At 41.5% G+C, this 20,814-nt stretch overlaps 2 protein-coding genes across 3 annotated transcripts in view; one reads left to right on the forward strand and one right to left on the reverse strand.

The window, feature by feature from the left end:
* Positions 1 to 499: 499 nt before the first annotated feature.
* LOC129777036 (peptidyl-prolyl cis-trans isomerase D) lies at positions 500 to 2,159 on the reverse strand. Its single transcript, XM_055783085.1, has 4 exons — positions 1,907 to 2,159; positions 1,602 to 1,849; positions 1,227 to 1,544; positions 500 to 1,171 (listed from the first exon to the last, which is right to left on the reverse strand). The coding sequence occupies exons 1-4, from the start codon at positions 1,983 to 1,985 to the stop codon at positions 701 to 703; spliced, it is 1,116 nt and encodes a 371-aa protein (XP_055639060.1). The 5' UTR covers positions 1,986 to 2,159; the 3' UTR covers positions 500 to 700.
* Positions 2,160 to 5,538: 3,379 nt separating this feature from the next.
* The window catches only part of LOC129775795 (myotubularin-related protein 9), a 52,127-nt gene continuing 36,851 nt past the window's right edge, over positions 5,539 to 20,814 (forward strand). For both annotated transcript variants that reach the window (XM_055780897.1, XM_055780896.1), the window contains exons 1-3: positions 5,539 to 5,967; positions 6,094 to 7,025; positions 7,105 to 7,715. In XM_055780897.1, the coding sequence (XP_055636872.1) occupies positions 5,818 to 5,967; positions 6,094 to 7,025; positions 7,105 to 7,715 (1,693 nt within the window). In that variant the 5' untranslated portion in view covers positions 5,539 to 5,817. The remainder of the gene's footprint in view (positions 5,968 to 6,093; positions 7,026 to 7,104; positions 7,716 to 20,814) is intronic.

Below are 20,814 nucleotides of genomic sequence, written 5' to 3' on the forward strand. Positions count from 1 at the left end.
TGTCCATGGTATTACCGAGCAAGAGGCGAATGAACTGCAAAGTTTAAAGCCTCTTAAAAACAAAGAATCAATCAATCAATCTTACCGAGCTCGAATTTCTCATGTTGCGATGACATATATTTAGGCGTTTCTGAAATGTTAGTCAAAAAAAATCAAAATAAGAATGGAAAATATCAGGGACGCAAACCAAAACAAAATAATTCTCTGAAGGCATGCGACAAGAAAACCAAACAACTCGGAAAATTCTGACAGTTGATCGATAGCTTCCAGTCGGTCTATGCTATCGACTTGCTCGGTGTCTACAATAGTAAAATAGAGCTAACGAGCAAAAATCCTATCGACTCGATTTCTATAATGTGGCCCAATGTTGTAGTCATACGTCAACATGCAAATAGTTCCAGCCATCTCGTCCGTTCGCCGCGCAGAATGAGGGGGTATATTTATTGAAATACCTAATGGTTCGATATTTTAAGATATATTTCGCATATATAATTACTCCATACAATTTATAAATTTAGCTTTCATTGCAAGTATGCCAATTATTTATTTTTTGTTCGTATGTCCTGTGCCAATGAAAGGTAAAAAATTACGAAATATATACTTTTGAACCAATAAATAAAAAAAAGATTATTATCATTGTTCATAAATAAAAATCAAAGCACAATGCCACACCATGCACAGTATTCCGGAAATCACTTTTTTATTTGAACATTTTGGTAAGACCCTTTCTCTGCTGCTCTAGGTAGCAACTGAGGCTCCTTTTTGCCCGCGTGTATTCGCTAAGTACTATTTTGTCACTGGGACTCTGCTGCATTGCTTCTCGCAAATCCTTTACCGCCAATTCGTAGTTTTTGAGCATATGGTGAGCCTGCCCTCGCCGAAATAAGGCTTTCGCGTTATGTGGATCTAGAATGAGCGCCGATTTGCATGCATAAATTGCATTCTCATATTCCTCCAGTTTGATCATTGCAGCTGCCTGATTAAGACAATTGGTGACAAGAAATTTATCCATCTCTGAGCGATCTTCGATGGTACGGACGTTATTGTGAAAAAAATTGAGGTATCGCTCCGCTTTCTTGTAACGCCGACAAGCTTCAATCCACCGACTTTGCTTGAAGAAAAAATTTCCAGCGCCTTTGATGTTATTGAGTATTTCCAACATTTCTTTTATCTGCAAATAAAACGAGAACACTTAACCAAATATTCCTACGACGCAGAAGGCTCACCGTATAATCTGCTCCACATTCGTCCCAATCTCTGGGAAACGGTGGCAATCTATCCTCTGATTCGTCCTCATCACCAATGCCCCAATCTTCACCGGGTTTGATCTGGCCGCAGTCCACAATCATAATATCTTGGAATGGTTTACCATCTTTTGAAGCAAATTTTTCCATTTCCGCGATTATCCCAATACCCCTGATAACATAACCGACAACCACATTGATCTCATTCAGATGAGAACAATCGCCCGAGGTAATAAAGAATTGTGAGCTGTTTGTATCAGGTTTGCCCATGTTTGCCATGCTAACTGCACCATCTTCATGCTGGAAAAGTACAATTGATAATAAGAAAAATGGTAGTAAAACATCCATCATCCGCACCGACAACGTAAAGTTCTCATCCTCAAAGGTCTTGCCATAAATGCTCTCCCCACCATTGCCATCGAAGCTGACGATATCCCCACCTTGACACATGAACAGTGGCTTTATTTTGTGAAACTTGCTTCCTTTGAAATGCAGCCGTGTTCCGGTGTTCTTCGAGCAGCCTTTTTCGCCGGTGCACAGAGCGCGGAAATTTTCCGCCGTTTTAGGCACAACATCCGCTCGAAGTTCAATCAAAAGTCTACCAACTATATTGAACAATTGATTAGATTCTTCATCAAAAGCAAAATATATCCTACAAATACCTTTTTCTTCGTCAATTTGGATGTCGAAAAACACTAATGGATTATTAGAGTCACATATCTCACGATTGAAAATTGACATAGTATAGTTAGCAAAACTAAGTGAACGAAAGCTGAATACAGAATTTCCTCAGTTACACGTTCTTTTACGAGCAAATTGAAAAAAAAAGCGGTTGTTTTACCGGCAATTGCTATTTTGTTTAATTCATGAACAAATTTACGATATGCAACCTGTTGACCAAAACAATATATCAAGGCGTTGTACTATAGGTGGACCGCAATGTCAAAATTGCTGTTCGGCCATTGCTCGTGAAAAAACAAATTTGTTTACAAAACAAGTCGTATCTTTTGGTGACAAATGCATTCGTTGGCAAAATAGCTGCTCGCGCTTTATTGTCGAATCATAACAGTGCAGAAGGATGTTTTAGTATATCTTTTCGCTTTTCTTTCTAAGCAAAATGTACTTCTGTTTGGCTCCCATCGGCGGGGAAAAGAGTACTATCAGCTTACGGCGTTGGTGACAAAAAATAACGCTGATTGTGGCTCCACTGATTTCGTTCAGGGAGGAGAATGCTGTGCATATACCGGGAAGGAGATCCGGAAAGGGCCGTTACAAGTAATTGGCTAGGGCAAAAGGAGGTTGTGCACTATATTCCACTAATACATATTTGTTTATTTTTTCCTTCAATTATTTTCCTTAGCGAGTTGACATTGAAATCATAACCACACACCCAAACAAAAAGTAAATAATTCTGAAAGTTACGTCTCGCTACTCGTCTCACGTCATGTAATGAAAGTGTCAAGAACGAAACACCTATAGTTCAGCATCTTGCAATATATGACAATTCATATGATGAATTTCATATTCCTTATCGACCAAAGTATGAGGCCGAGGACATAGTGAACGCGATGCGATGCGGGCGCGAGCGCAGGCTCGGAAAGCTCGGGAAATCAAATGCAAACCGCCCGGACCTGACATAGGCTGATGTCACATTAGGCGGATTCGCCGCCGCGGATTCCGCGAGTAAAACCGCAGCGGAGGATCTACAGGGTTTTGTGAATTAGCCATGTCACACAGAGCGGGGCGGTTTTGGAAGCGAATTCATATCGAGAAAAAAAACCGTCGCAATATCCGCGGCGGCGAATCTGCCTAATGTGACATCAGCCATAGTAAACGCGATGCGAACGCGATTTAAATGCGGCGAAACTGTGTGCGGAGTGTTTTGCCACGAGTGAACGCAAGTGATGGTTGCCAGACGATTTATCTATAAATATCTTCACAACCGAACTCATCGAACCGAAAAAAATTGAGTTGTTGAGAGAAAAAGTAACCAAATGTCACTGAGAAAAATGTTTCATTTCCTGTACTTTTAATTTAGATTTTTGGTTGTAACTTTTTGAAAAAAAATACAATTTATTACTAAATTAAATATCTCCCAATTCATTCAAGTATACAGAATGAAGGTGTGATATCATATCTGGCACCACATCGCGTTTACTATGTCCTCGGCCTAAGGCGCATAATAGGAATTAAGAACTACGAGAAGAACGGTCAAGCAGAACGGCTTGTGGAATTTGAGCAGCAAGAAAATTATTTGAAGTTCTTATGAATCAGTTAGAGATGATACTGGAAGTCTTTACGTGTACGTTTCGCAAAGTCATAGTGTTGATATTTTCTGAGAAATGAACGAATTATTGATATCTCGGTCTGACAGACCAATGCGCGAGTATAGGAGTTTTAATGAAGTTGGTCCACTTTTTCATGAGAATAACTCCAATATGTAATAAAATATATTCGAAAGCTTTCCTGCTGATATGGGTATAATTATGAAATTTGTTCGGATCATTAGCTAAATCTTGATATAGATATTACGTACGCTTTCGGACAGTAAATATTCTTTATCAGAGTTCATTTCGAAACATGAACACGAAATGAAAATAACACATCTTGTTTGCATCTGTCGCATTCAATCGCGTCTGCTCTGGCCACTATGTCGCTTTGAAAATAGCATTCATTTCCCTAAGTCATAACGTCCAGGGGCACCAATTCCGTTCAATAACTGCCACAAGCAACTGAATTTGCGTAATTCGCAATACGAATGAATGTATTGAAATTGTGCTATGTAGCAACTCCTTCAGTTCATGTATAATCCTTCACTGTCGATCTGTCGATATATCGATATATCGATATATCGATCATTCCAGTTACTTTGGTATACGAGACATACTGTGAGAATAAAATCAACGAAATGAGAAATATACAGATGTTCAACCGCTCTCAGACATCTAAACCCTTTTATTGATAGATAAAAAGTACCCAGGGTGAACAGAAAGTGTGAAATTTCTTGAAAATGCACAGTAGTTTGCAAATTTTTCAAATTACCTTGCAACTTTTTTCCTCTCACACTATCTGTTAAATGTTTCTCCGATCGAAGAAACAAACGTTTTCGTGCCTCGTACTTAATTTATTTACGTTTGTGTCCGAAGCAGAATTTTACTCGAGAAAGTGAATTGGTGAATGATCAGTGGGCTGCACAACCTTCGGCCCGTGTATCTGTAAAGAGTATGTGTATGTATTGCCGCGACTATGTAAAAGTTTATCGTTCGAATAGTAGGGATATGATACAACGGAGGAAACATCATTAAACGTTGATATCGGCGTTCCTGAGGAACAGGTATAGATGGAGCAGAAGATCGGAATCGCGGCTACATAAGATATCCCGGACGGGGATATCCGATTGTCTGGCTTGTGCTCTGGTGAGCTGAGAGCGGGCAGCGAGTTACGTTGTTCCAGTTCAACCGAGGGAAGAGGGAACCTGGTGACCATTCCAACAATTAGGCCGATTGTCGAGCTGGAGGACTACGTCCATCACCAACACGTAGCGCAGATTGTTTTGCCGCTATATTAACTACGTGGATTTCATCCAGCAAGATCCTAATCCATGGAGTGCCGACAACATCGCAGAATCTGAGCAAGCAATCCGAAGTTTTACAGCGCCTATGTAAAGTGTTCAATTATGATCAGATTCAGGTAGCACGATAGCCGAAGTTTGTTCATTTGAGTATTATTCATTGATCCCCGTTTTTTTGCCTTTTGTGTGGACATAGGTATTACTGTCATTTTTATTAGTAGTACTTAATTGTACAATTCCTAATGAATGTGCAGTTGTTTTTATCTTCGTCAGACCCAAGATGATGGAGTTAACAGGTGGCTCGTAATTTACACTATTTAGAAAAGACGTATGAGGAATGGCAAGACGAAAAGTTTGGAATTGTTGATGTTATTACTTACGTTGATAAGGTTACATTTGATTTCGTCGAAGGTATTTGAGGAAGTATAATAAATAAACAGTTGTCGTTGAAAATTGTTACCTAGTAACCTTTATGCATATGCTTCCGCCAGCTGGCTCGGCTAATGTGATTCAAGGAATGCTTTGATCGTGGTACCGCCACTAGAAACTGTAGTCAATGTTTAGTGTTGACTGGATACCATCAATGTAAATAAGTTCAAACTTACGGGATACGTCCGAACGGCAATTCTGACATTACGTTTTACCTTCCACTTCACTTATCTTGGTCAGACCAAACATTCGTGTTGTAACATGAACTGTCAGAAGATATTATTATGTGGAACGTCGCTATGCAATCGGGTGGATCCGTGGCTTCAAAACTTGCTCAAACGTATCAATAATTTCGAACTATAATCGAATTAGGATAAAAGTAATTGTGGAATATTGTTCGCTTCGTTCTTCATCTATTTATACACTCGTTAAAACGAACATTCGCTGTAAAATGTGTAAGTTGCGCTGAGTCAGGAAGAATTGAAACTCTGCGTGTTGGTGTTGAGTGAATGTCAAGTGATCGCGACCGTGAGTGAGAAAGCAACAGGAGGTTTAAACTGCAGCGACAGCAAAATGGAGTTTGCCGAATTGATTAGAACTCCGAAGCTAGACGGAGTGCAATTGTACGAGCAGCTCACTCGAGAACCGATCGATGGAACGCTTTGTATAACGAGCCACGTCCTGATACTGAGCACGAGAAAAGAGGGTGCACGAGAGGCCTGGGTAAGTGTGGGAATAGCAATGGTTACTAGCATATGGTTTACATGGAAGCAAGTTTATCGCTGTGCCGATTTGTGCAAGTGAATGAAAAGAATTAAGAAAGGTATATTTGTTCTTGTATCGTTCCAGCTGCTGCATCAAAATGTGGATATCGTTGAACGCAAACCATGCATTACTAATAATGTTCTAGAAGGTGGAACCATTATTCTGAAGTGCAAGGATCTTAGGATAATTCATCTCAGGATCAACACTCCCCAGGAATATTTTAACATATCCAACTCGATAGAACAGCTGTCAAATTTGGAGGAAATCAAAAAGCTTTACCCGTTCTTTTACATTCCGATGTATAATGTCATCCAAGATGGCCATACCGAGTACACAATGGAGACCGAATTCGCCAAATTACTTGCCACTGAGGAATGGCGTTTAACAACGGTAAACCATGACTACAAAGTATGCCCAACGTATGGTTCCAGATTGATGGTGTTGAAGTCGATAACCGACGAGCAAATAATCCAATCAGCTGCCTTTCGCGATGGAGGACGATTTCCGGTGCTCGCCTACAAACACACCAATGGAGCGGTGCTGTTCCGTTGTGCCCAACCGTTGGCTGGTCCTGGTGTGAAACGATGCCGGGCGGATGAAGCGATTCTGAATGCAGTGGTGGAACCGGGTGGTAAGAAGGGATGCATTTTTGACACCTGGGGAAAACATAAAAACACAAACACCGAGTTCGAACCACATTATTCGCAATGGCGTGTGTTGAGCCGACCCATTGGGCCACTTTCCTCCGTTTCTGCACTATTAGATAGCTTTGTTAAATTAATGGACGCCTGCAATGATGTGAGCTCCGGGTCGGACCGATGGCTCTCGCGTCTAGAGAATTCCGGTTGGCTAACGTATGTGCTCAACGCGATTAATGTTTCGTGCATTGTGGCGCAATGTTTGGCCCTGGAAGGAGTTCCCGTGCTGGTGCACGGAGGCAAAGGACTGGACACACCAGCAATCGTTACCTCTGTGGCGCAAATAATTCTCAATCCTGACTGCCGCACTATCAAAGGGTGAGTATTTGCACCATAATGTGTGCCGTTTGTTAGTAAAATGAGCGAATAGTTGATGTTGCATCCATTTTATTCTTAGATTGCAAGCCTTAATCGAACGGGAGTGGTTGTGGGCGGGTTACCCGTTTTCAACACGGCACAAACACTCCTGCTACACGCCATCCGCTCAGCGGCATAAAACTTCAAGTGCTACGTTTGTGCTCTTCCTGGACTGTGTCTTCCAGCTGTACAACCAGTTTCCGTGCAGCTTCGAGTTCGACTCGCGGTATCTGATAAGTCTGTTCGAGCACAGCTACAGCAGTCAGTACGGGACGTTTCTGTGCGATTCGGAACGGGAACGGGTGGAGTTGAAGGTGCGCGAGCGTACCATTAGTTTGTGGAGCCATATCAACCGACCGCAGGTGATCGACACATTGCTCAATCCGATGTACATCCCGAACGTGGCGGTGATTTGGCCTTCGGTGGCTCCACTTAGTATCATTCTCTGGTCGGACCTATACACCCGCTGGGTGATCGATCACAGCCAATCGGAGGCCACCCGCAGCCGGATGCAGTCGATTGTGACCGAGGAGAAGGAGCTCGAGAAGAAAGCAAGAAAACTGCGGCGAGAACTGGTGGAGCTGCAGGAGGAGTACCATCGAATGATAGCGGAAGACTCTCTACTGACCTGCGAGGAGGAATTCGGTGACAGTAAGTAGACTTACACCGTGATTCGTGACGTGGCCGTTACTTCTCTATATCCTGCGGATAACGGAATCACTGCCGTTCCGTGCAACGTGACATTCCCGTCTATCTCTATTCTAAGAAAATATTTTTTAACATTTTGACAAATTAAAACTATTCCATCCGAAGGAACTTTTAACTACTGTTTTCATCCATAAGATCGATGAGTATGGGCAGGACTTTTTAATGGCGTCCAGCATTTTTAGTTTGAATGATTAAATTTCAAGCCATATAGATTCTACGATCATTAGTATTTCTGCATGCAGATGAATATTTTATGAATAAGATATTTTCATTTCCCATATCAAATTAACCCCCCTTTCGGCTCTAGTCATTTAGTTGTATTACTGTAAGATACGTTTAAGATTATGATTTTCTATATATTAGTGTAATGCATTGAGTAAAGCTGATAGAGGCACACGAGAAGGAAACTGTCGCAAGTGATTGGTAGATTTTTACGTCTGCCTGGAACCCATTTACTAGATTATATACAAAAATGTTAAACTTATATTCCCCTTTTCTTTCTCAAGATAGGAACTGTGAAGAACTTCTTATCACGCTACTGAACGCATCTTAAGAATAGGCTATACTCTTATGAATTACTATATTAAGTACGAAACAAAGGGCCTATTCCACCAAACCAGTCCTCTCGAGATGGTTTATGGTCAGACATGAATCAATAGTGCGAGATTATTGTTGAAAGATGGGTAAGCGGGTTTCAAATAAAACGTCGGGTTTGAAATGAATTTTTTACAATTGCTCGCACGCAACTGATACTGTGGTGAAAACTATAATCACATGTATAAGGCCGCGATCGCCTTTTTGAAAAAGAATTTATTCAACCATAACTGAAATACATTTGTGTATTGTCCGAGGGTAAAATAATACCTAACTGGTTACATGCGATTGAATGTCTTTTATCTACTAATAAATGCCGACTAAGTGATTCCGAGTTATGTCCCGTGTCTCATACTTATTCTTTGCTCGTCACCTGATGCGGCGAGAAATGTTGACCTTGCTCTTTGCGTTCACTAAATTGATGAATATGCAAATTAACTTTCCGTGTTGCATTTTGAAGTTTTTAAAAAGGAAACGTGACTGTTCCTTAAACGATTCAAACTAAGACTGATTTATCAACTTATTGATTTATTTATTTATAATATCGAATCTACCAAAATGTGCCTAAAAGGTGATCGGTTGATGATACGTCGTCTGCAATTCCAATGTCCAGTCGCGTTGTTTTCTGTCGGTCTGGTTGCCACCTATAATCTAAGGAATCGAAATTCCCTAGATGCTTGCTATGAAGGCAAGACTTTTCGCTCGTCCTCTCTCGAGCGCTTCGTGATTAATCTAGGGAAGTTATTTCCCTAGATGTAGGTAATTGAGGCCTAAGAATCACGGGTCCAAATCTTTGCTAAGCCAGGGAACCTATTTCCCTGGACTTGTTTTTTGTCTCTTAAGGGCTAGGCCCGGCGGAAAATATCCCGTAATCACGAATATGTTTCAGACGACTCCAGATTGGATCGTCCGAGTGAAACTCGTAACTACTTTCGGATGGGATATTTCCTGGTTTCTTGGTGTTTTACCTTTTTGGTTGAGCTTCTTTCTTGTTAGGAGCTCTGGCCTTGGGTGCGTGGCGCCTGGTTGCCAACGCTGGTGAATGGTTTCGGATTTAAGGAATCACCAATCTGCTATTTTGAAAATGAACTTAACCTTTATTTTTTGGACTTTGAATTAACGAATTGAACTAATTTGAATTGAAAGATGAAATTGAACTATGAACCGTTTGGTTTGATTTTTAGAATTGGACTAACTTACTTCTTCCTCACTTAAACTATATATACATGTTTTCTAAGGGAGAGAACAATCTCCCTTTCCTATTCTCACAGATAACCAACCACGTGGTTATCTGCCGCCGAATTTCTCAGCGTGGGATTTTTCCCAGCTGTTTCCTATTCAGATAACCGAAACATATCGGTTATCTGTATTTACCGCATGGAACCTTTTCCACTTGTTTGCGGTCCTATGCGTCTCCCGTCATTCGCGCTTATCTCTGGTGCGCCGAAGAGGACGGGACCTAAACAAATTAGTGCGCTTTGCGCATGTTTACGCCTGTCGTAAAACATATGCCTGATTATTTTTCCCTAAGTTGTTCTAGCTTATTGGCGTGTACGCCCTTGTTCATATTTAGGATGTCAACAAACATCCTGATAATAATTTACCCGCCTATTTCGTGCGGTCCTAATCTAATCTACCAGCGTGGAAATTTCTGTTTTCTCTTCCTCCACTACGCCACCGCGTAGGGTCCCAAATAAACATATGCTCTAATTTGCGTGCGTCATAAATGCCGCTTATCGCTTAAACGCATTCGTTCAGCGTCCTATTTGGTCTTCGGCCCTTCGCTCTCACGCGGTAAGGCGCGAGATCATGCGGTTAGCAATTAGGTTTTGACTCCCACATGGGAATCTAAATAAACGCTGTGGTTTACACGCCTTTTCCTTTTTCGGCCCTTCGCACATTTCATGCGATAAGGCACAAACCTAACTTGGCTAATTGCCGTCAGTAAATATTTATTTTTGTCTGGCTCCCTATCTGGGCCGCACTTGATCAAACTAGCACCCCTTGGGTGGCCCGGTGCTCTCGCTTGGGTCTTATCTAAACATAACTCATAAGGCTCGGATGGAAACATCTGGCACGCTTATCTTGTTGGAAGCTAAAGACGGAAAGAGAAACAGTCTCTTTTCGCTGGTATTGATTTTTATTTGCGCCTGTTGCGCTTATCTCATACAGACCCAGGCTGGGTCAAAACATATGCTCGCCTGAATCTGTTTACAAATAAATTTGTTCTTTTAATTACGCCAAATGCGCTACTAAATTAAAATTTACATTGCGCCTTGACGCGCTCCTATCATTCAATTTTACTGGGTCCGTAACACCACCCGTGATATTGTCGAAATGAGCTTACGTTTGCATGTTACATAATAATGTTGATGAATTGTTCGGCGGTCAACGGTGCGGATGTTCTTTTTTTTTACATAAATATATATTTATTTCATTTTATTTTTGTTTTACACAAAGCTATTAAATCTGAACAGCTTATGCTTTGCATCTTCATTCTAGCTTAATAAACTGCATTATTAAATGCTCGTTTTATTTGATGTTTTTTTTTATTTGAATGTTAGACATTTCTATTTCTTTTTTTATTTTTAATACAAACTGCCTACTTAACCTATCCTTAACCTAAACCTATGGAATTACTGTACAGATTCCGGACAATCAAATGTTCGGAATAGGAGCATCTCTCTCTCCAAATGTTTGAATATAATTGTGGAATTTCATTTCCAGGGTATCCAGGCAGGCTCTTTCGTGGTCCTGTGTTGTTCTCGTCCAGGGGGGCAGATTCAGAATTATCTTGAGGAACTTGTTCTGAATGCGCTGGAGTTTCAGCTTGTGTGTCCGGGCACAGCCGCTCCAGACTGGAACCGCATATTCAATTGCAGGATAAATGATCTGTTTATAGACAGTCCTCTGATTCCCCTGACAAAGTTTAGAATTTCTGCCAATCAACGAATACAACGACCGGAGCAGAATATTATATTTCGTTACGATTTTATAAACGTGAGACCTAAAAATCAGATGACTGTCTAGGGTGAGTCCTAAGTAGATCACTTCTCTGGACCATTCGATAAGTGAATCGCCGAACTGAATTCTTACGTTATCAGACGGAACAAGTCTACGAGATCTCGAATGTGGGAATAGAATAGCCTGAGTCTTCACCGCATTGATGACAATTTCCAACTGGTATAATACTCTGCTAGGGCATCCAGTCCACCCTGCAATTTGCAAGTCAGAGCACCGATTACGCGGCCTTGAAACAAAATCGCAGTGTCATCGGCAAATTGGGAAAATATCCCATCACCGGGAAGCGATGGGATGTCCGCAGTATAAATGTTTTACAGAATGGGCCCAAGGATACTTCCTTGGGGCACACCTGCATCTATATCGAAATGCTCTGAGCACACACTATGAAGGCATACCCGAAATGTCCTATCAGAGAGATAATTTCTGATGATCTTAATAAGATACATTGGAAAATTAAATCGCTGCAGCTTGTACACTAGACCATCGTGCCACACATTGTCGAAGACCTTTTCAATGTCCAAGAGCGCCATTGCTGTCGTCTTGGATAACAACTTGTTCCACTGTATAATATTGGTAAATCTGGTGAGTTGATGGATGGTAGACCTTCCCTTACGGAAACCGAATTGTTCCTCAGGAAAAACACCATGCTCATCTGCAAAAGCAAGAATTCGACTTTGGATGCATTTCTCGAACAACTTAGAGAGTGCACAGCTGATGGGCCGATAGCTCTTAGGAATAGAAGGATCTTTCCCCGGTTTCAGAACTGGTATTACTTTAGCTAGCTTCCATACTGGAGGAAAGTAGCAAAGCTCCCAGCATCTATTCAAAATTTTCACTACAAACACAAATGAGCCATGGCTCAAGTGTTTGAGCTCGATATTGAAGGTGTTGTCGAAACCAGGGGCCTTCATATTCTTGAAACATTTGGTAAGTGCTATCAGCCCATCAGCCGTGACTCTTGATTCCTCCGGAATTAAATTGTTCGATTGATCAACCATGGCAACCCCTTCAGCGACAGCCTGCCAAGATTGTGCGACAACATAAACTGTTGCCCCAACGCATTCGCTTTTTCAGTGGAAGTCAGCAAAAGACCACCTTCACGTGAGTACCCTGACGAGAACAAGGGAGGAATTGGTTTAGGTCTCTTTTTCAATATTTTTGTTAAAGACCAGAAGGGTTTAGAGTGGGGAGGAAGTTTTCTATTAAATTCCTTATTTCTAAGATCTTTAATCCTTTCCTGGATTACCCTGGTCAGTTTATTGAAAGAAACTTTTTTATCACGATCGCCAGTACGCTGGTATTGGCGCCGGTAAGTATTCCTAATACGTATCATATATTTTGTGATGCTGTCAATTTGAAGAGAGGTACTCACCTGATATTGTTGAACCGGAACCGCATGATCACGAGCAATTTCAATTGCTTTTCGGATGGATTACAACGCCAGATCAACCTCCATAGGGGTATCCAAAGGTAGGGCGGTGTTAATGCTGCCGTCCACAATTCGTAGCAGCATCAGCAGAACCATCCAACTTCAGCACCACTGGATAGTGGTCCGATGGCAGCTCATCGTAGACAACTGCATCCTCTGGTACGGCCACGTTTGTCAGAAAGAAATCTATGATCGAGTGAACCCCCGCTAATATGTTATAGTGCCCAGTCTCGAAGTCTTCCGCCAAAATGGTCCCGTTCTGGTTCCGCCGTTGATTGCCCCGCACTTGATGCCGAGCATTCAAATCACATGCGATTATGAACTTGGCCCGTCTCCTCGTTAGTTTGGCTAAATCGTTCCTGAAAAAAGCGGCAGTACCATCACGTACGTGGGCTTGTTTAGGACAGTAGACCGCGATGACGATGACTGGTACAAGCGAAGTACTGACCTCGATTGCTTCAATAAATTTTAGATGAAGATCAGGCAGCAACCTGCAGGTGATGTTTCGCTTGACCGCAACGGCTACTCCCCCTCCTCTCGTAACGGATCTGTTGTGCCTTGTTGATCGGTCCAGACGGAAAACGACGTGATCTGGAAGGCTGAAACTATTCTCCGGCTTCAAGTGTGTTTCGACTAGCGCTACCACGTCGATATTTTTGGTTCGGAGAAAATCGAGCAGTTCCTCGCGTTTGCCTGCTACAGAGCAGGCGTTCCACAGTTGGATGTTGATAGCGTTATCAGCCATACCGGACAAAGAGAAAGCCTATAACACGCAACTGCTCTTGTCGCGTTTGACCGTTGGCGAGTTTGGTACTCATCTCGTTGAAGATATCGAGCAGCTGCTCCATGGTGTATTTTTCCGTCGATAGGAATTCGCTGTTCATTTCTCCCTGCTGTTGTGGTTGCGCAGCATGGGGCAGGGTGATTCTGGTCCTTGGATCCAATCGACTTGGACCAGCTGATGGCGAGACACTGGAATGAACAGCAACGGTGGTTTCCGGCCCATTTCGTGTAGGAGCGGCCCTAGCTGCTATTTGAGCCCAGCTTAGGTTGGTCGGTATGGAAGCAGTTGGAGCAGTGTTGTTGACATGCAATGCGGGATAGTTCTGCACGTTTATAACAGGCGGCGGCGGAAGGATGTTCCGCTTTCTTTCTGGCTGGTTCGATGTAGACGCTCTCTGACGGATTCGACGGTATTCTTCGCGCTTGGGACACGAACGATCCGTACCACGGTGGTCGTCCTTGCAATTGGCACACTTGTTTGCAGCATTGCCATCCAGCTGAAAATCCGTGGTGACATGCGCTTGACTGCAGAGACTGCATCGTGGTTTCAAGCAGGAGTTACGAGTTCCATACCCGAAATTCAAGCACCGTCCGCACTGGGTGAGGTTATTCTTCGAACCGCGATACGGTTCCCAACGTACAGAGACGGAACGGATGGTTCGTACAGCTTGTAACGCCCCTGCAGTGACGGTTCCTTTACGGAAGTGGACCAGATAAAGCCGATTATGAAACTGTTTGCTTTCTTCCCCCTTTCTCTTCATGAGGAACACGGCGATGTGTTGAAGCTTGTAGCGATTCACAAGCTCTTCCTCGATTGTTTTGATGTCCATGTCCGGCAGCCCTCTCACCACGGACTTGAAGGGGTTCTCCACGTTGTACTCATGGGAGAAGTATTCCGCCTTCCGCTCCTGCAGATAATTGATAACAGCATCCCAGCTCAGCTTGTTGGCAACAGACACCTTAATGCCAACGCGGCATAGCTTATATTCGGCAGAAATGTTTTTAGTTTCCAGTTCCTTATAAAGGGTGTCGAAAGGAATATTCTTCACCATGATCGGTGGAGGTTTCTTGTTGTTGACGGCTGGTACCGGAAGTCTAGCTGGCAACGCCGGTGCATCCGGCAAGTTAGCTGCTCCACTTTGCAGCGAGTGTACATCCATGTGGCGATTCCTGTTGGAGTTAGAATCACCGTTGCGTAGGAAATTTACGACGCACGCGAAGAGCGCTCACTGCGTGAACGAATGGAATTTGTGAGAACTTTCCGCTTTGGGCTGCCACGCCCCTCAGACGATGATTCGCTCTCCGACGATAAAGCTTTGTCGTCGGATTTCTTTTTCCTCAGTTTACGGTTGCGGGTTGTCCTCTTTCCCTTCATGATGATTGGCGTGGGGAGCAAGAAATAGAATAGATTACACTCAAACACTTTTTTATTGCACTTGGGATTTTACCGAAATAAAACTAAAGCATAAAATTGTCTAAATACGTTTTGAACGAGTTTCTGCTAATTAACAGCTCAACAAGCACGTCTGTTCACACCGGTGGTATAACACAGAATGAGTGCGGATGTTCTGGGAAATTGTATTCTTCGTTCTCTAACTGCTTCCCCCTTAAGATTGGAGCGTCCCGATACAATTGCGATCTGTGTTTCCTGTGTTGGTACATGTTGATTCTTGTATGTTGATGTAGATTAGAACACTCTGACCTAAACTTATACAAATCGATGATAACCCTAAACTTGCTGATGTTTGTAGAGAATTTTGATTTCTGATAATTTGTAGTTGCTCTCGATGTTGAATATACGTATTTAAATGGTACTTTTTTGACTTACTTTTTATTTTAAATTAGAAAGCATTCCGTCATACCTGTCATACCTGTAAAATTTATAACTCGAGAACAAATGAGGTAAAAACCCATAACTTTTATTGAAGGTGTAAAAATATCAGAATCGAGAACGCTAAGGCCAATCGTCAATCGCTGCAGCTTCTCGATAGAATTCTTTAACGATTGGCAATTCCAATGAGAACGTCCACAGGCACGCCCCTCCAACTTGGCCCAAAGGGAATAATCCGATGGATTGGCAAATGGCCAATAATTTGCGGAGATGAAGTCTGGTAGGTTTGTTGCTAGTCTCGTTTTTTAACCGCTCTAGGAGTTTTTTGCATCGTTCCAAACATATTCGCTTCAATCTGGGGGTAAAAGGTGCCCAATACGCAAACTCGGTTGATGCGAAGGAATCAACCTTGCGAATCTGGATTGGCACTTGACTGGGTTGAAGTAAGGAAAAGTGTCGAGTGAATTACCCTTGTTCCTGGAACAAACTGAATTGACTGCCTTCGCACTAATTCCCTACGGAACGAGCCACGAACGGAAGCTAACCAATGTTATTCCTTTCAACAAATCGAACTGACTGCCTTCGCACTAATTCCGTACGGAACGAGCAACGAACGGGAGCAGAATCAATCTAGTGAATATCAACTAAGCGGGAGGATCAACGAGTACAAGATCTTCACGAACTCCGAGCGCAAATTATACTATTGCTGCGGACGTTGGAAAACTTGAATCTGAAGAACTCTTGTCAGTCGATTCAATAGGAAATTTCGGATTTAATCGTACGACACGATTCCAAAGACTACTTACTTTATTCAGAGAACCTTGGGTTTTTATACAATTTTTATCCTATCCTAATTCTAGCCTAAGTTCAAATATAACGTGCGAAAGAAAGAGAAAACTATAAACGTTCTTACTCCTTTGCAAAAGAGTCCTTTACCTATCGCTTATCTGTGTTTCACCACATGCAACTCCTGGCTAAAGCTTATCTTTCACTCATACTGCATTCTAAGGGCTAAGCGCGATAGGAGATGTGTGCGATCTTTTTGGTCCCTTTCCTTTTCGTTATTTTATTGCACCCGCTCCCGATAGGTTGTTATTTTAGGATCGTACAAACGGTTCGCTCTTATCGTATAGTGTTTTCCGTCTGTCCTTCTTTCGATCGTTTATGATGTTAAAATTGAATTGCCTAATTCTTTCGATTTCTTGCACTGGGCGTCAATAAATGATTGATAGATTCATTGACAGAAAACGATTCGAGCAGCTCGTAGATCTGTTTTGCTGATTTCCCGCACGCTTCTCGTACAAACTGAACTTTATCGTTGCTAGGAACCAGGGACCGCGAAACTTAGTGAGATTGAAGGGGGACAACGAACTACACGGCTGCAGTGTTATCACTTTTCTTCGCTACAAATTTCTCTGCTGAGAGCAGTCGCGATTTCACTGAAAGAATTATGAGTATACATGATAATGTGAATACGGTATCACGATTAAATTGGACGTTCTTTCAATCATCAAGAAGTTTCTACAATATTTTTTGTTTGTTTCAATATGGAAAATCCCTAAAAATAAACATACTCCAACACCGTTTCGATTTCAATCGAACTATATTTCGTGAGCCATTTTATCTAAATCAGCTTGAATGTGAGAGATAGTGATACGAAGCGTGTTTTCCAAATGACTGTTAGTGATTTTGTTCCTTGACTTTGATTTCACTTCTTTCATGACTGAAACAACTGCTCACAAATATTTGTGGATTCAAACAAAGAAGTAGTAATATGAGCATGTTTTATTAGTTCTGGAAATCGCGTTTCTGGAACAAATCTGGAGTAGAAATCCAAGACATCATGGTTTTCAAATTTGTCACGCAGCTCTAAATCACACTGCGTTTCAATGAGTTCCATCTGCATGTTTTCAGCGGCATGTACATAATCGAAACTGAATGGGGTAGAGAAAATTGGAAAACTCTTTCATGTGCTTTGAAGTACCACAGTCTTCGAGAAAAATCAGCATTAATCGACTGGAGTGCATCAACATTTTTCCTAGTTGTCGACTCTTGAGAAATTCTCATTCTGTCAAAAAATGGTTAAATTGAAAATTTCCTATTTGTTGTTTGAACTTAAGTTTGTTTTCGAGTGAAAAAAAGGAAAAAAAAGTAGAAAGGAAGCTTGGAAATCACGATGATCCAATGCGTGCGAGTTGATTAATGATTTGGAAGATATCCTTCAAGACATCCTCGAATCCTACATTCATAAGAAGAAGGCAATCCAATTGCTGTGTAACTACGAAATCCTTCTCGTATCACTGAATAAAGTACATAGTCGGCAGCTCGTTCTTTCGAATTTTCGAACAAACGATTTTCGTTCCTAACTCAGCAAATTTTTACAGCACAGGATGTGGCAGCAAACTTGTCTATTTTTGACGTATCAAATAGACTATTTTCTGATTTATGCACGTAAAAAAGTATATTTCAAACAATTTTCCCTGAAATACACGTCCTTTGTCAAAGTTTTTTGTTTAACTAGTGAAGGCGTTGAACGCGCTTTTTTGCATCAATTTACACAAGACACGGCACAGCGATAAAAAAAACCACTCGCAACCGAGCTACTTCCATGTTTTTTGGCTACTCGCCCGTTTACCCCATACATACAAATCAAATGTCAAATTTCATTGTATAAGTACGTTAGTAATTCTTCGAATCGTTCGACGTTTACTTGCAACCGAGTAACTGACAACGTATAAACCCGGTTTTACTGCCCTTACTTGCACGAATTAATGCGAGTGTGAGCAGAACAGCACCAAAAACATGAAAAAGTCATTTGAGTACTAACGAGAACAATTGTCAGAAGGTTCAACTAGCACGGAAAAAACGGAAAGGAAAACAGAAAATGATCAGCTTGGATACACACGATTAACAAGAATTACTCACAAAGTTATTTTATTCAATTGTATGGAAGAATTTTCAACTAGGGTAGATAGGGGCAATATGGTCGCCCTTAGAACGAAGCGTCCTAAAACACGTAGAAACGTTTATAAATTATGCTACATGTTAAAACCTCTCGATTTGAAACCTTATTGATCGATGTAAATTGTATGTATATACTTTAAAAAAGATTTATGTGGAAAATTTACACTTTTAAAAATGTGTTCCATTTCCGTCGATCGAAAGTACTACGGGGCAAAATAGTCCACCATGCGGGGCAATATGACCATTTCATGTGATTCAATCTTTTGAGCATGTTTTCGCTAGGAAACAACGTAACAAGTTCATAAAAGGAAAGTTTATTCTATTTTGCAACTATCACGTATATTTCATTGGGTTTCAATCAGTTAGCATTTACAGAATATAACAATGTGATCAAAGTGATTGGACTGCAATTTTTCGTTACTCAAAGCAGGAACAGAGAATATCTATGCCGTTATGTACCCAATATTGCCATCGATAGCGTTGGATCCATCCATCGTCGCCCGTAGAGGAGCTGAATTGTGCCGACAGTAGCAACCAAGGGACTCCTGTGTAAGATTCTATAATCGTTATTCCGTGTTCAGCACTCAGCGCTCAGCTGAAGTTATAGCGCTTTTCTGCCTTTTCCCCGCATTGTTAGAATTTTGGAATTTCTGGTCTGTACCTGTTGAATGAAGATAATATTTTTTAGTTTATTTGCTTCTCCTATCGATAAGAGATAGTTATTGGAATCACTGAATTCTCATCGACGTTGAATTGCCTTAATGGTGGAATGTTGTACTTCTGTTGTACGTCCTCCAGTAAATCGTAGAATTTCCCGACTGCAATGCGAATGAATTCTTGTGCCCTGGCGGCGGAGGTTGCTTTTGATGTCCGAAAAGAGAGTTGTGGGTAGTGCTTTCGAAAGCCAGAGAACCAATCTATTCCGGCTAATTGCTTTTGGCTATTGGAAGTGTGAGGAATATCATTTCTTTCGGCCAAATCATACGCCAGCTTCCGGATTTGTCTTGTCGTAACACCGTAGAATCCTTGTCCATAGCGAGAATATGGCTCCGTCGTAAAAACATTACCAATTGATCCGAGCAGCTGGTGCTGCATGTGCAGTTTAGGCCACTCTGACTCCAGCCATTTTGGAGATGTTTTAGACGGTCGCAGCGAACACAACTTACCTTGTCCGCAGTCCGAATACGAAGGAGGAAGAGCACTCGTGCTGCCTGCGTGATTGGGTTTGATTATGCAGGGCTGAGGCAAACCTCAAAGCGGTCGAAATATGGATGACAGGGCTGCGTCGCGTTGGCACGGTATGTATAAAAGGGTGGGCTGCGCATTTCGAGCGGAATATATTAGATGTAAAGCGAAGATTATATTTCGTTTTTTTCCGTGACATTTCGTTTTTTTCCGTCTTATTCATTAGCTATTCATTAGCCCGTAAATAAACAACAGTGTTCACGGGGAACGCTCACCGCTGAAAACGTTCATTCAACACATTCGCACTTGATAGGGGAGAGTTTGTCGGTTGCTTTGATCTAAGCAATTCGTCTAAACATCATCCATCGTATATGGATGTGTGAGTGAGAAGGTGAATGTATGTATGCAGCTACGCTTGAATGTAGAATAAAGAGAGAAGAAGAATGCATATCACTGCAGTTTTAATGTCAAATGACATTAAAACTGCAGTAATGTCAAATGACAGTTAAAAACTACAGTCAAAGTAGCCGAAATTAAAGTATGGTTATGAGCACGAATTGTAGAATGGAAATAGCATATTTTCACCGCTTTTCTGGGTACGTTCGACAGAAAGAGAGAATATATAAACGTTCAATTGATTGTCGTGTTTGCGGCTGTGCGTTTATTTCAGAGGTGACTGTTGGAACCGAGCAATGCATTCTTGGTCACATTCGCAATACATATTGAGCTGTGACTCTCGCGCAAGAGCAGTATGTGATGGTTGAGAGAAATGTCGACCGTTTACAACACTGGCTACCACTGCTCTAAATAGTACTCATCACACAACATGTTTTCTCCAATGTCTTGGCAACTGTCTTTGATGGAATAAGTAAGATTTCCGTACACCGCCGTACATTATTCGACCGTCTATAGGTAGAAGTTCTAGAAGTAGGCTGTTGAGTTGATGTGATGAAATTTGTGGAACGCCTATGATGAAGTAGAATGTTGATCCTTTGAACAGAGCTTCTATATCCAAATATTCGTAGGCATGGTCTGGATTTAATATTGTAATATACTGCTCTTCTAATCTGTCTAAAATTAAGTTTAATTCTTCTGTTTCCAAGAAATTTTTAGAAATTAAATGTATTTTTGCAAGCTGAATTACTTCAAAAATTGAATCTAAATGTTTCTGTATGAGATCGATATGGTTTAAAAATAAAAGGTTTTAGAAGTTTCTTTTAAAGTTTTCTTTA

This window comes from Toxorhynchites rutilus, chromosome 3, assembly GCF_029784135.1.
Source record: "Toxorhynchites rutilus septentrionalis strain SRP chromosome 3, ASM2978413v1, whole genome shotgun sequence".
Lineage (NCBI taxonomy): Eukaryota > Metazoa > Arthropoda > Insecta > Diptera > Culicidae > Toxorhynchites > Toxorhynchites rutilus.

Coding starts and splice junctions, on each gene's coding strand:
- LOC129777036 (XM_055783085.1), bottom strand. CDS start 1,985: ATGTCAATTTTCAATCGTGAGATATGTGACTCTAATAATCCATTAGTG. Junction 1,850..1,906: donor CCAAATTGACGAAGAAAAAG/GTATTTGTAGGA, acceptor TGTTCAATATAG/TTGGTAGACTTTTGATTGAA. Junction 1,545..1,601: donor ATGAGAACTTTACGTTGTCG/GTGCGGATGATG, acceptor GTACTTTTCCAG/CATGAAGATGGTGCAGTTAG.